The 13,681-nt window shown below is 43.0% G+C and overlaps 1 protein-coding gene across 1 annotated transcript in view; it reads right to left on the bottom strand.

Annotated features, from left to right (window-relative positions):
* Positions 1–6,166: 6,166 nt before the first annotated feature.
* PKP2 (plakophilin 2) overlaps positions 6,167–13,681 on the bottom strand; it is a 78,401-nt gene continuing 70,886 nt past the window's right edge. The window contains exon 13 of the mRNA XM_084809462.1: positions 6,167–12,526. Within this exon, the coding sequence (XP_084665588.1) occupies positions 12,458–12,526 (69 nt within the window). The 3' untranslated portion in view covers positions 6,167–12,457. The remainder of the gene's footprint in view (positions 12,527–13,681) is intronic.

Raw genomic sequence — 13,681 nt, forward strand, 5'->3', positions numbered from 1 at the left:
AACTGCATAAGGATGAAAAATGCACATGAGAGATAAGATTCCATGAACTGTATTTATATCAAAAATAAAAAAGAGAAAATTTTCCCCTCCTTATGAAGCTGAAAGGTAGGGTAAAATATTTTAAATAAAATAAAATGAATTAAATATTTGGGAATAAGTACAGGGACAGTAGAAACATAGAATCATAGAATCATAGAATAGTAGGGTTGGAAGGGGCCTACAAGGCCATCGAGTCCAACCCCCTGCTCAATGCAGGAATCCAAGTCAGAGCATCCCTGACAAATGGCTGTCCAGCCTCATCTTGAAGGCCTCCAGTGTGGGAGAGCCCACCACCTCCCCAGGTAATTGGTTCCATTGTCGTATTGCTCTAACAGTCAGGAAGTTTTTCCTGATGTTCAGCCGGAATCTGGCTTCCTGTAACTTGAGCCATTCTTCCATGTCCTGCACTCTGGGATGATCAAGAAGAGATCCTGGCCTTCCTCTCTGACAACCTTTCAAATACTTGAAGAGTGCTATCATATCTCCCCTCAGTCTTCTCTTCTCAAGGCTAAACTTGCCCAGTTCTTTGAGTCTCTCTTCATAGGGCTTTGTTTCCAGTCCCCTGATCATCTTTGTTGCCCTCCTCTGAACCCTCTCCAGTTTGCATCCTTCTTAAAGTGTGGTGCCCAGAACTGGACACAGTACTCCAGATGAGGCCTAACCAGTGCTGAGTAGAGGGGAACTAGTACTTCCCGGGATTTGGAAGCTATGCTTCTATGAATGCAGCCCAAAAGAGCATTGGCCTTTTTTGCAGCCACATCACATTGTTGGCTCATATTCAGCTTGTGATCGACAACAATTCCAAGATCCTTCTCGCTTGTAGTGTGGTTGAGCCACGTATCCCCCATCTTGTAACTGTGCATTTGGTTTCTTTTTCCTAGGTGCAGAACTTGGCATTTGTCCCTATTAAATGTCATTCTGTTGTTTTCTGCCCAGCGCTCCAGTCTATCCAGATCACTTTGAATTTTGTTTCTGTCTTCCAAAGTATTAGCTATCCCTCCCAATTTTGTGTCATCTGCAAATTTGATCAGCATTCCCTGCACCTCCTCCTCCAAGTCATTAATAAAAATGTTGAAGAGCACTGGGCCCAGGACTGAGCCCTGCGGTACCCCACTCGTTACCTCTCCCCAGTTTGAGAAGGTCCCATTGATAAGCACTCTTTGAGTCCGATTCTGTAGCCAACTGTGGATCCACCGGATCGTTGTTTCATCTAGCCCACTTCGAGCTAGTTTGCTCATCAGGATATCATGGGGCACTTTGTCGAAAGCTTTGCTGAAGTCGAGGTATATGATGTCTACAGCATTCCCACTGTCTACAAGGGAGGTTACTTGATCAAAAAATGAGATCAGATTTGTCTGGCAGGACTTGTTTTTGACAATGTTTTCTCAAAAACGTTTTACATCTGGTAAAAAGTTTCTTTCTCTATTATATTTTTTTACCCTACCCTACGCAGAACACATCATGCGACGTGCTGGGCTTGATGAATCCAAGGCTGGAGTTAAAATTGCTGGAAGAAACATTAACAATTAATGATAATTAACATTATCTCCGATATGCAGATGATACCACTTTGATGGCTGAAAGCAAAGAGTTAAGAGCAGAGACATCACACTGACAGCAAAGGTCCGCATAGTTAAAGCAATGGTATTCTCCGTAGTAACCTATGGCTGTGAGAGCTGGCCCATAAGGAAGGCTGAGCGAAGGAAGATAGATGCTTTTGAACTGTGGTGGTGGAGGAGAATTCTGAGAGTACCTTGGACTGCAAGAAACTCAAACCAGTCCATGCTCCAGGAAATAAAGCCAGACTGCTCACTTGAGGGAATGATATGAAAGGCAAAACTGAAGTACTTTGGCCACATAATGAGAAGACAGGATACCCTGGAGAAGACGCTGATGCTAGGGAAAGTGGAAGGCAAAAGGAAGAGGGGCCGACCAAGGGCAAGATGGATGGATGATATTCTGGAGGTGGCGGACTTGACCTTGGGGGAGCTGGGGGTGGCGATGGCTGACAGGAAGCTCTGGCGTGGGCTGGTCCATGAAGTCACGAAGAGTCGAATGTGACTGAACGAATAAACAACAACCCTACTTTTCAGCCAAGATCAATTCCCAAAGCAGCATACAACCACTAAAATCCAATACAAAGTTAGAATGTATTAGGGACATGTGTGTTGAGCGTGTGGCAAATCTCTTCTGGCCCCTGTCATTTAATGATAGTCTAAATTTCGGGATCCTTCCAGGGTATATGTGGGCTGGCTGTATGTGGCACTCCAGTGCTCTCTATGTGGCCACAAAGCTGGGGGGGGGGACACACACCCACTTTTCCTCACATCCCAGCAGATCTGGACAAGATCCAGGACAAAGACTGTTGTTCCAGGGCTTCTATTAGCAGTGCTAGGACAGTGATTTTGTTGGGGATTCCTGGGCTGCGGAGGGTGGGAGAGGTTTTCACCTTCCCCCTCCAGCAATCTCCAAGCAGCTGAATGGGGAAACAATGCTCTTGATGGGTATTCTTTGTGAGGGGGTGGGGATGAAGGCTTTCACCTGCCCCACCATCCAGTGATCTCGGCAGCAGCATAAGGACCCCTTCTCTAGATCTCAGGCAGCAGAGTGGGAGGAGTGGCGAGTTGCACGCTCCCCTCGCCCCCACTAGTAGGGCCTGTCACCTCCTTGAGCGTGGGCTCATAAGAACATAAGAAGAGCCATGCTGGATCAGACCAAGGGTCCATCAGGGAGGAGCCACAACTCAGTGTGGTAGAGCCCCTGCTTTGCATGCAGAAGGTCCCAGGTTCAATCCCCGCCTTCTCCAGATAGGTCGAGGAAAGAATCCTGCCTGAGACCCTGGAGAGCTGCTTCTGGTCAGTGTTGACAATACTGGGCTAGATGGGCCAATGTTCTGACTCAGTAGAAGGCAGCTTCCCATGTTCCTATCCAGACCAGCATTCTGTTCACACAGTGGCCAACCAGCTGTCGACTGGGAACCCACAAGCAGGACATGAGTGCAACAGCACCCTCCCTGCCCATGTTCCCCAGCAACTGGAGTACATAGGCATGCTCCCTCTGATACTGGAGGTAGCATAGAGCCATCAGGACTAGTAGCCATTGATAGCCTTCTCCTCCAGGAATGTGTCCACCCCCCTTTTAAAGCCATCCAAATTGGTGGTTATCACTACGTCTTGTGGTAGCAAATTCCATAGTTTGACTATGTGCTGTGTGAAGAATTCCTTCTTTTTATTTGTCCTGAATCCGCCAGCAATCAGCTTCATGGGATGGCCCCGGGTTCTAGTATTTTGAGAGAGGGAGAAAAATGTCTCCTTATCCACATTCTCCACACCATGCAGAATTCCGTACACCTCTGTCATGTCTCCCCTTACACTCTTTTTCCCAAGCTAAACAATGCCAGCTGTTGTAACCTTCCCTCACAGGGAAGTTGCTGCAGCCCCTTTATTGTTTTAGTTGCCCTTTTCTGCAGTTTTTCCAGCTCTACAATAACTTTTTAAAAACAAGTGTAATATATTGACCATTACAGGTAAATTATATACAAAGTATTTGAAATTAACAAGGTCGTCATTGCTACTGTTGTATCTTTACTTTCATATTGCCTAATTCTCTCAATGTATTGATGAAGAGGTGGAGAAAGTTCTGGTTTAGTAACAAAATGAACAAGAAATACCATGCAGTCAAAACATCTGTGAGTAAATTATGACTGCAGAACACAGCAGTTATCTGACCCTGAGGGTAGAGAGCTTTAGGAAGAAATGCTGGTCATATTTTGAAGACACCAGAATACTTGTGTACAGGAAGAATGTTGTCAGCCTTCTATTGCTTTTTCAGATGGGGGAGGGAGGGAGGGTGGAAGACTTTAGCTTTCTTTACTTTTTGTTCTTTTTTAATGTCAGAGGGAGTGATTAGTCAAGATAAATTAATACTGTTTCCTTCATCTCCCCCGGAAAACGTATTTCGCATTCCCAGTGGTGGCGCTGGAGAATGAGGAGAAAGAAGCGTACGCTACAGTTTTCATAGGAGTACAGTCAGGTTCTGGTTAGGTACAGATCATGCTTACCAGGAGTTGGAGGTTGGATCCAGACTTAGTCAGAGTAAACCCATTGAAATCATCACTAAGGTCCCATTAATTCCAAGGGATCTATACTTATGACTAAGGGTGCAATCCTATGGATGCTGGGCAGCAAAAAGTCCTACAACTCCCAGCATTCCCCAGCCAGCATGCATAAGGTCGTACCCTAAATCTGGATCCAACCCCAAATGTGTTAGTGAACGGTTGCACAAATAAACTGCAACCCCTCTCCCCCAAATGCAGAATAGCATTGACTATAATCCCACTTCTTTTAAAAAAAGATCTGGTCCTAGTGTTCTTTAACCTAACATGTCTGGAGGCTACTGGAACTACTGGAGTTTTTGTCCAGTAAAAGGGAGAGTTGCATGGAATAATTCTGCATGGCACTCTAGAGTGCCAGAGATTCCCCAAGATGGGCTCTATATGGCAACGGTGAGATCTAGAACACAACTCCCAAGGGACTGTGTGTGTTGGGAGAGAAATAAAATTGTCCGTAGGAACTTCGAGCACTCTTCCGCTGTGCTGAGTTGAGGCTGGGTACCCCTTATGCTGAGGAGCAACCATCAGTGCTCAGAGCCCCTCCCTCAACCATAGCCTGGTAGGGATGGACCACCATTTTGTGTCTTCTTCTTGGCTCTCTTCTTTCCAGCAGGATGTAGCTAATGGCACCAGCACTCCTAATCACAGCTCTTGAGGGAGAATCGCTCAGAGGAAACCTCTGAACTGCTCTTCCTTCTTGCACACTGCAATCACGGAAAGTGCTCCATGCCTCTTGTGGATATATTCTCCAGTATACAACTCCCAAGGTAGGGAAAACCTCTCCTTATTTATCTCCAGCCATTCTCTCTCTAAAAAGCCACCTGGAGTCTGTCTAGGCTCCAGCCTTTAATAATTGCCATATACAGCTGTTGTTCTGTCGTAAAGCTCCTGACATAAATGGTGTTCCATAATTGCATGTTCCCGATGCACTTGCAAGCTGGAAAACCTTGAGGGCCAGTTACACGTGCAGACACTTTGGTCAGTGCAGTGCACCCACAAGTTACTTCCATGTTGAAAATTGTGATGGCAGGAGGATAGGAGCCAGACACATGTATGGAGTTGGAGAGTACGCAAGGTCAACAAATTTTACTCCCTCACCTTAGATAGGATCAGCCATAAATGGGCCATAAAAGAGAGGGGAAAGGTGCAATACAGAAGAGGTGACGTTGAACTAAGTCCCAGTAAAAGTTAACCAAGAACTTAGTAACACAGATGAAGTAAACATTCCTCATGGATTCATGACATTGTTTGTCTTTGTAGCAACAATGAATGTGCAGACTATATTCCTCAGACTGTATTGCTTTACGGAACCTCAGATCAGCCTTCCCCAACCTGGTGCCCTCCAGATGTTTTGGACTACAACTACCATCAGTCCCAATGGTCAGAGATGATAGGTTTTGTTGTCCAAAACATCTGGAGGGCACCAGTTTGGGGAAGGCTGATAGATGTATTTGAGTCTCTGTATCTGTGGCTGGAGGAAAATTCTGAGAGTGCCTTGGACTGCAAGAAGATCAAACCAGTCCATACTCCAGGAAATAAAGCCAGACTGCTCACTTGAGGGAAGGATATTAAAGGCAAAACTGAAGTACTTTGGCCACATAATGAGAAGACAGGATACCCTGGAGAAGATGCTGATGCTAGGGAAAGTGGAAGGCAAAAGGAAGAGGGGCCGACCAAGGGCAAGGTGGATGGATGATATTCTGGAGGTGATGGACTCGACCTTGGGGGAGTTGGGGGTGGCGACGGCCAACAGGAAGCTTTGGCGTGGGCTGGTCCATGAAGTCACGAAGAGTCAGAAGTGACTGACCGAATAAACAAAAAAAAAATCTGTGGCTGGCTTAATTTAATACTATCTGTTTTGTCAGCCAGCCTTTTTTTTTTTTTTTAACTTAGACTCAATCCTGGGAAGAAGGCAATATCATCTTTGAATACATTTAGGCTGCAATCTCTACACATGCATAGGATCATGCAGCTAAATGAATTAAGATATTTTAAATGATATAAAATTCATGGATATATAAAGAAAATTGTTTATTGGTAACTTTGGATTTGCATAAGAAACAAATGTATATACAAGTGAGTGTGAAAATGTATGTATCTTTATTAAGTGATTCGGAGAAGGGATGTCTGATTGACCGATTGATGTATATAATCTGTATTGTATTACTCTTATTGTATGGTGGAAAAAATGTTTGGGGTGATTGTTCTAGCAGAACAACTCTCCCTCTCTCTCTGTGTGTGTGCACACACACACACACACACACACTGAAGAACATAATACACTATGTATCTGATGTAGTGGGCTATAGCCCACAAAAGCTTGTACCAGGATAAATTCGTTAGTCTTTAAGGTCCTACTGGATACTTCGTTGTTTTTAAGGAACACCAACTCCTCCCCACCCAGTCTGTGTATATGGTACATCACGTTACAGTTGCATCTGACTTGGGTCCAAAAGCATGTGACAATGTGAAAGCAGAGCCGTTGAAAATAGATTATGACTGGGTGTGGGTAGATTCAGGACTTTGCCGTTGTTTCAGGACAGGTATAACTAGTTGGTCTATATCTGTGGTTTACACTGAAACATAACACTGTTGTTAACACAGGCATTAGGGCTTTTCTCCAACAATAAAATAAGCTGTTCTTTCCTTAGTGCTACACCAAAGCTAGACTCAAGCCAGCATAACGGTAACTAGTAGTGTGATATTCTGTCCTCAAACATTGGAGAGGGGGAAGACTTGTTGCTGGTAGTGAAGGGGGGGGGGATTACATTGCTGAGGGAAGGATTGCTGGTTCTAAGGGCTTTTCTACATGAGGCTGTTAATGGAGATCCAAGTGCTACACCAAGTGTTTCCTTTCCTGCTTTTCTGCTACATAACCTCTAGGTGACACTGTAGTATGGCAGAATAATGCAATTACACAAGTGGAAAAAATCTTCTTTTGCTTTCACAAATAATACAATATTTTCCATTAAAAAAAAACTAGCCGAAAGTTCTGTTTAAAAACAGAAGTGAAACTGGAGAGTCAGGATGTCATTTCAAGAACCTGTAAACAACCATGAATAGGGAATGAAGAGTGCACAATAAATGCCTTGAGTAGAAAAGCTCACAACTTTCAGAGAAATGTATTATATTAATACCTCCCAACATATTCACAGACTAAAATAGCAGCGTGCTTGGAACACCATTTTCATATCTAGGAAGTTTACTATCCAGGGCTTCCCCCACCATTACATATTGCTGAAGGCTCTATGCTGGTTACCGTATTCTCATTTACTTTGCAGTGATTTGATCTGCTCTGTTTGGAAAGGCAAGGAGCTGCCTGTTCTTTAGGTTAAAGAAAGCAGAAAACAGAATCAGCCTACAATCTGTTATCAGCAATCACAATGAGTGTCCATGAGCCTAATGTAGGCATGTGGAGACAATACCATCTCAGCTTAGTAAACTGAGATATGAATGCATCCTTTGGCTATGCACACAACTTTGCTTCCACTTTTGCACTTTGAGCAAACAAACATGGAAGCCTTAGAGCTAAACTACACACCACATTAAATGGGTAGTGTGTAGCTGATCCTAACTTTTTTTGCTTTGGTGTAAGCATGCAGGGCCCTGATCCAGATTGGGAGCACAGCTCATAGGTGAGAGGGGGGCAGTTAAACCTTCCCACCCAGCCACTTTGTCCCCTAAATTTCCACCCTTCATGCAGGGCCTCCTTTTCTTTCTTTCCAGTTCCCTCACCTGAGTGTTCAATTTCCTTTAAAAAAGAAATTATCTTTTCTGTTTACGTATAGACATATAAAGAAAAATGTGCAAACAGTATTTTTTTCAGTTGTTCATGAAGAAGGACATCTAAGCATGCACAATCAGTTCACGCAGAGGACTGACTAAGCATACTGGGAATCACTCTATTTGTGCATGTGTGTGTGTGTGTGTGTGCTGAGAATGGACCCTAGAACATGTGTAACATCCCCCTCAAGGCCAAACAACATGTGAGGCTAAATACATCTGTTGCATTGTTTTAACTGGAAATAGCAAGTGTGGTGGTGGTGGGCTGATTTGGACCACAGGATGTGCCTAACCCTTTCCTGCCACACCACAATCCCAACAAAAATGCCACACACAGCCTTCCTAACTGCTGTGTGGCTTGGAAGGGAAGCTCCCCTTGATATCAATGGGAGCTTCCCTCCCAAACCGAATCAGTGGGAGCTTCCCTTCCAAACCAACCAGGCAGGGTGATGGTGGTGATTTGTGGTGTTACACCCCCTCCCTATGTGCTAAGGTCCCAATTAGAACCCCCCCCCAGTGCCTATTTATGGTTTTAAAAAACCTAATAAACACAACTTTGAGAGATGCATTTGTCATCACACATGGTTTGGACCTCACAAGGTGCACATTTTAGGGCAAGATTAGTAATGGTGCATAAACTGCCCTTCAGGGACGCTTGTCCACAATTGCTTATTGATCTTCTCATTGACAGGTCCTTGCTAATCTTCCAAGGAACCCCAGTGTTCCTTTGTTTTTGGAGAACCATTGTATTAGACTAGGTGTATTTAGATTTTTGCTTGGGATGCAATCCCTGCCCTGCTCCCATGTATCTACTGCTGAGTCAGCCCGCCCCAACCTCATGCCTTCCAGATATGTTGGACTACAACTTCCAGGTTGGGGAAGTCTACACGAGGCATAGGGGAATGGGCATAGAATTGTATCACTGGTTATGTTACAGCCACTCTCCTGGAGCCCGGGGAGAGATAAAAGGTCCATGACCATTTCATGTCAGAGAAGGTACCCAAAATGTGGTGCTCCCCTCTTTCTGTTGGGTCATTCTAGAGCAGACTTTCCCAATCTGGTGCCCGTCAGATTCTCTGGGTTCACACAATGTGACAACCCAGAGATAGCTCGTCATTGAAACATGGATTATTGTTGAATCATGGGTTGTTGTGGTGTGTGAATCCACCTGTGCTAACAAACCATGGTTTGTTAACCACAAACAACCCAGAGTTCACAACCCAACAACAAACCATGGTTTGTTAGCATGGTTGGGTTCACACAACACAACCCATGATTCAATGACAACCCATACCCAGGGTTGTCTGAACAATCTCATTGGCTTGCTGGCTGTGGCTGAGGCAAGTTGTAGTCCAAAGCATCTGGAGGGCATCCCACTGGGGAAGGCTGTTCTAGAGCTACAACACCCATTGAAGAAAAGCTACCCTTTTAAAATTTACTGATATATCAATTGGCAATTTTCCTATTGCAATGGCACAATTGTGGAGTAAGAGAAATACAGAGTTCCATCTTGAAGTTGAGATTCATTTCAAGGGCTGGCTGATTCATATTTTTAAAGGTGTGCACCTAAAACTGTAATGCATGAGGAAGACAAAAACGTTTTTGGAGAGAATATCTGCATTATGCAGGCATATTTATTAGAAAGCGCCAGGATTGGTTGCAGCTGCCTGTCAAGGGTACTGCATGCGTGGTCGCAAACTTGAATTTGCTGCCACGTTAAGTGTGGAAAGGCCTATTATGTGTGTAAAAGCACCACAGAGGGAACTCAAAGGCTATTCTAAAAGTACTGGTAGCTGTAAAGTGGATTTGACACATTCTCTTTGGCTGTTGCAAGGCAAGCAAAGTGCTCTGCATTGCAACAATAAATAGAATTTCACAGTAGGATAGAGAAGATCACACCCTCTGGTGCCTCTCTTAGCTTCTCCTGGAAAGAATGCATTGTAGGGATGGGTGTGGGCAAGGCTAAATAAATAGCTCCCATGCACGTACTTCTAAAAACAGTGATTGTAGATAGGCTGAATAGCTAGAAACCAAGTTACATGGGAGGGAGGCTGACAATCCCATTCCACACCAGTCAGACAAAATGTGGGACATTTTGACAGTGCAAAAAATAATTCAAATACACAACCCACTCTTATGAGATGGTTCCACTCTGTGCCAGATTTGCTGCGGCAATTTGGGCAATTCATTTAGGGCACATTCACACATGTAGTATCACCCAAAAAAGCACCCCAAGAAAACCTGAGAAAAAGCAAAGAGCATCAAGATCACTGAATAATGACTTTAGATGATGGAATACAAAACTGGATGAGGTGAATAAGCACGCCAGTGCTACTTTCCTATGAGAATTATCCTCATTTTTATTTTTTAAAGAATGCTCCCTACTTCCTTTTGATTGATAAAAGAACCACTATGCAACCGTTGTGTTGCCAACTTCTTCTCTTACTGGCCTGGATCCCGTGCTTTTAAACAGCTACCTGTCATACAGAAAATTAGCAGGTGAAGCTTGTCGTGTTCTGGAAATGCAGTGAAAGGAAAAACTTCTCTTGCTACATTTCTGTGCAGAGGAGCCCTTTAAGAAAAGAAATTGGGCAACCCTACAGAACTGCATCATCAAGAGAATGGGAACAATTCCCGGGAATGCTCTTGCACAAGGTCCACAGAAATGAATTGGAACCATATAAGTCCTGTGCAGCTCTCATTTGTTTCAACAGAGCTCCCCTAGGAGAAATTCTGGGTGACTCCAGCCCGATGCTCTTTATATTTATTTAGGGAACACTGGCAATTCTCCAGAGAACAAAATATGATGAACATTTGCTTATTCAGCAGCAGTGAGAAAAAAGTGTCCATTTTTTTTTACAGCCACTGCTCTTGTGCCTTTAACAGCAGCATGATACACAGAAACGTAGAAGCCTTTTTGTTGTCTTTCCTGGCGTAAAGATAAAGTGATGGGAAAAGCTTTGCCTGCTTAATTCCAGGATGTCAGACTTCTGTAGGGTGGCCATATTTGTAACTGGCCATGTGACTTCAATTGCTGCTTGATATGCAACAATGAGGGGAAAGTTTTCATGGTACGGAGACAAATTTTTATCACTCTTAATTGCTGCAGGTCAAACTAGCCTGGCTAAAAAGTTGGAAACCCCAGGCTGTTGTTCAAAGCAGGAGTGAAAAATGGGGTTGCTAACTTTTTTTTTTACTGGTTACTCCTGTTGCCTTTAACAGTAGCTCAGAGACATTACTGGGGTTCAGATGACCCCGCTTGGCATGTTCCAAGGATGGCTGAAGGCCCCTCCATGTGGGCCAGCCGCGCCCCCACCATGCCTAGTGGCCATGCCCCCATACTGTCATAACTGCATAGACCTCCTCTATGCAAGGTGGCAGGAATGCAGGCCCAACCAGGATCACCCCTTGCTTGGGGGAGATCTTTGTGCATATAGTGATATATTTTGTTCAGCCCTGCCCTTCTCATGCATGCTGAACTTGCAGATGGTGGAGGGTTGTGATTATTGGGTGTGCTGCTGGTGGAGAGTGGGACTAGCCCATATAGTCCCATGCTCTCCACTCACAAGTTCTTGGAATGCATGAGGGTGTCATCTGAGCCCCCCTATTAGCAAGTGATAATGCTATCTCCATTCCTGCACATCAAATTGCTGTAAAACACTACAGGAGCAGCCAGGATATTTTATTTTTCTGGTCAGCTGGCAGCCCTAAGTAAAAGGGAAGAAATAATCTTAAGACAAATGTAATGTAAAGTAGCAATTTTGCATTGCTTGAATCCTCAAACTGAAAAAAAGTTTTGTGCTCTGAACTCAGGAGATGGATGTCTAAAAGAAATACAGAAAATCCCAAGTTTGTAGTCATTTTAAAAATAGCTCATTCAGTACATTTTTTCAGTTCCACCTTGCTAGAAAATTAGGTTTTAGCAAACACACATGCATGAGACAATGATAAGTGGAGCATTATGCTAAAAAATTACGACCTAGGAAAATGTCATGTTTCAAGAGCACTCTATAGAGAATCTGCCTGTATATTCATATTCAAAAGAGCTGCAGAAATGCCTGGAGACTACAGACAGTTTTGTATGAAGCACTGATTAGTAGTAAGTTTAGCAAAAACAAAACATACAAAAGTATCCACCAGGCATTCCCAACTTCCATTTTCTTTGGTTATTAGTTTCTCATAATACAAAACAAGGATATTGATGTCCAAAGGACTGTGTCCCAAACTGGGTTAATATAATACGTAAAATTGTTGTTAGGATCAGACTTCATACTAAAACTATTTACTACTTGTAACTTTGGTTGCCTCAAGATATACAAATGAGTTTCGAGTTCAAAAGAAGCAGTGGCATAAGGCAGATAAGGAGGGGGGGAGGATTTTTTTCTATCATCCATTGTAAATATAAAACCAGTCTCCCTTGGAGGATGCTGTGCCATTCTTGCTGGTGAATGCAGATGTAGACCATATGGCTGCACCAGTTTCCATACAATCTCATCAGTCTCTAAGGTCTTTGCAGCCTCCTTTTCAGTCTTTCAGCGAATTGTAGGCTCTTAATGTCCGGTTATTGATGAAATCGGTCTTCTTTAAGTTAGCCTTTAAAATAAAAACAAATAAAAACAAAGTAGATTAAATTATAATTAAGGACAATTCTGAACAGAGAGGGTCTGAACACACAACAACCAGTTATCAGGCATATTAAGTTGAAATCCATATACAATTGAAGCTGGGGGGGTCTATTCTTAGGAAGGATATATATGTGTGTACACACACACACACACACACACAATATTCTATAGATTATAATATATAATATTCTATAGATTACAGATTAGAATCTTGCAATGATCTAGAACCTCCTTGACTGCAGCAGTTTAGTTGTTTTTCAGATCCATATTCTTTTAAAGCTGCCTTATGTGCCAATGATAGATAGATAGATATTCTATCTATTTATCTATCTATAGGAAAAGCAAGTAAGCAGTGCTGCAGTCATGCAAACCCTGGATCCCACAGGGATGTAACCAACTGCAATATGAATCAATATTTTTAATAAAGCAATTGGCAAAACATATTCTTTAATTTCTGTCAAATGTTTTGGCTTCCACCTTCACGAACTGTTACCGATGAAGGCGGAAGCCAAAAAGTTTGCTAGAAATTAAATAACACACACACACACACTCTAACACTGGCAGCTTTAAATGAATGTTTAGCAGCTAAACTGCTGCAGTCAAGCAGGTTCTACACCCTCGCAAGATGCAATCCATCACAACATTTGAACAGGTGCTGTATAGATGCCACCTGTGAATGGATACTTATTTGGATATTTGATCTGCTCTTTTCCTCTTTTTTGTTTTGTTGAAATTTCACTATAAGAATTAATTAAAACAGAACAAAAATGTAGAGAATGTATATGAATATATAAATAACCCATTAAAAGTTGGTGCCAATTGGAGTGTTTTCATAAGACTAATTGTAGTGCAGAAGTGTTTATGATTGTGACTCAGTAGGAAAGGGTTTCTCCTTTCCCATGCATTGTGAACTTGATGAAAATCAGCCTCTCATTCTGTGCACTTAGCATTACGATTTTGTAAACCCCAGATACTGTTGATAGCTACATAAAGTAACATCTAGTTTGACACCTATTGGTGAAGGTATAAGCTGAATTTGTTAACACCATAATTATAAGCCTATCTCTGTTTTGTCAGTCACTTATTAACATATTAACAAACATGAGAAAACACCCATTAATTA

Source organism: Heloderma suspectum, chromosome 7 (assembly GCF_057233095.1).
Source record: "Heloderma suspectum isolate Gila_16-S chromosome 7, 16-S_ref, whole genome shotgun sequence".
NCBI lineage: Eukaryota > Metazoa > Chordata > Lepidosauria > Squamata > Helodermatidae > Heloderma > Heloderma suspectum.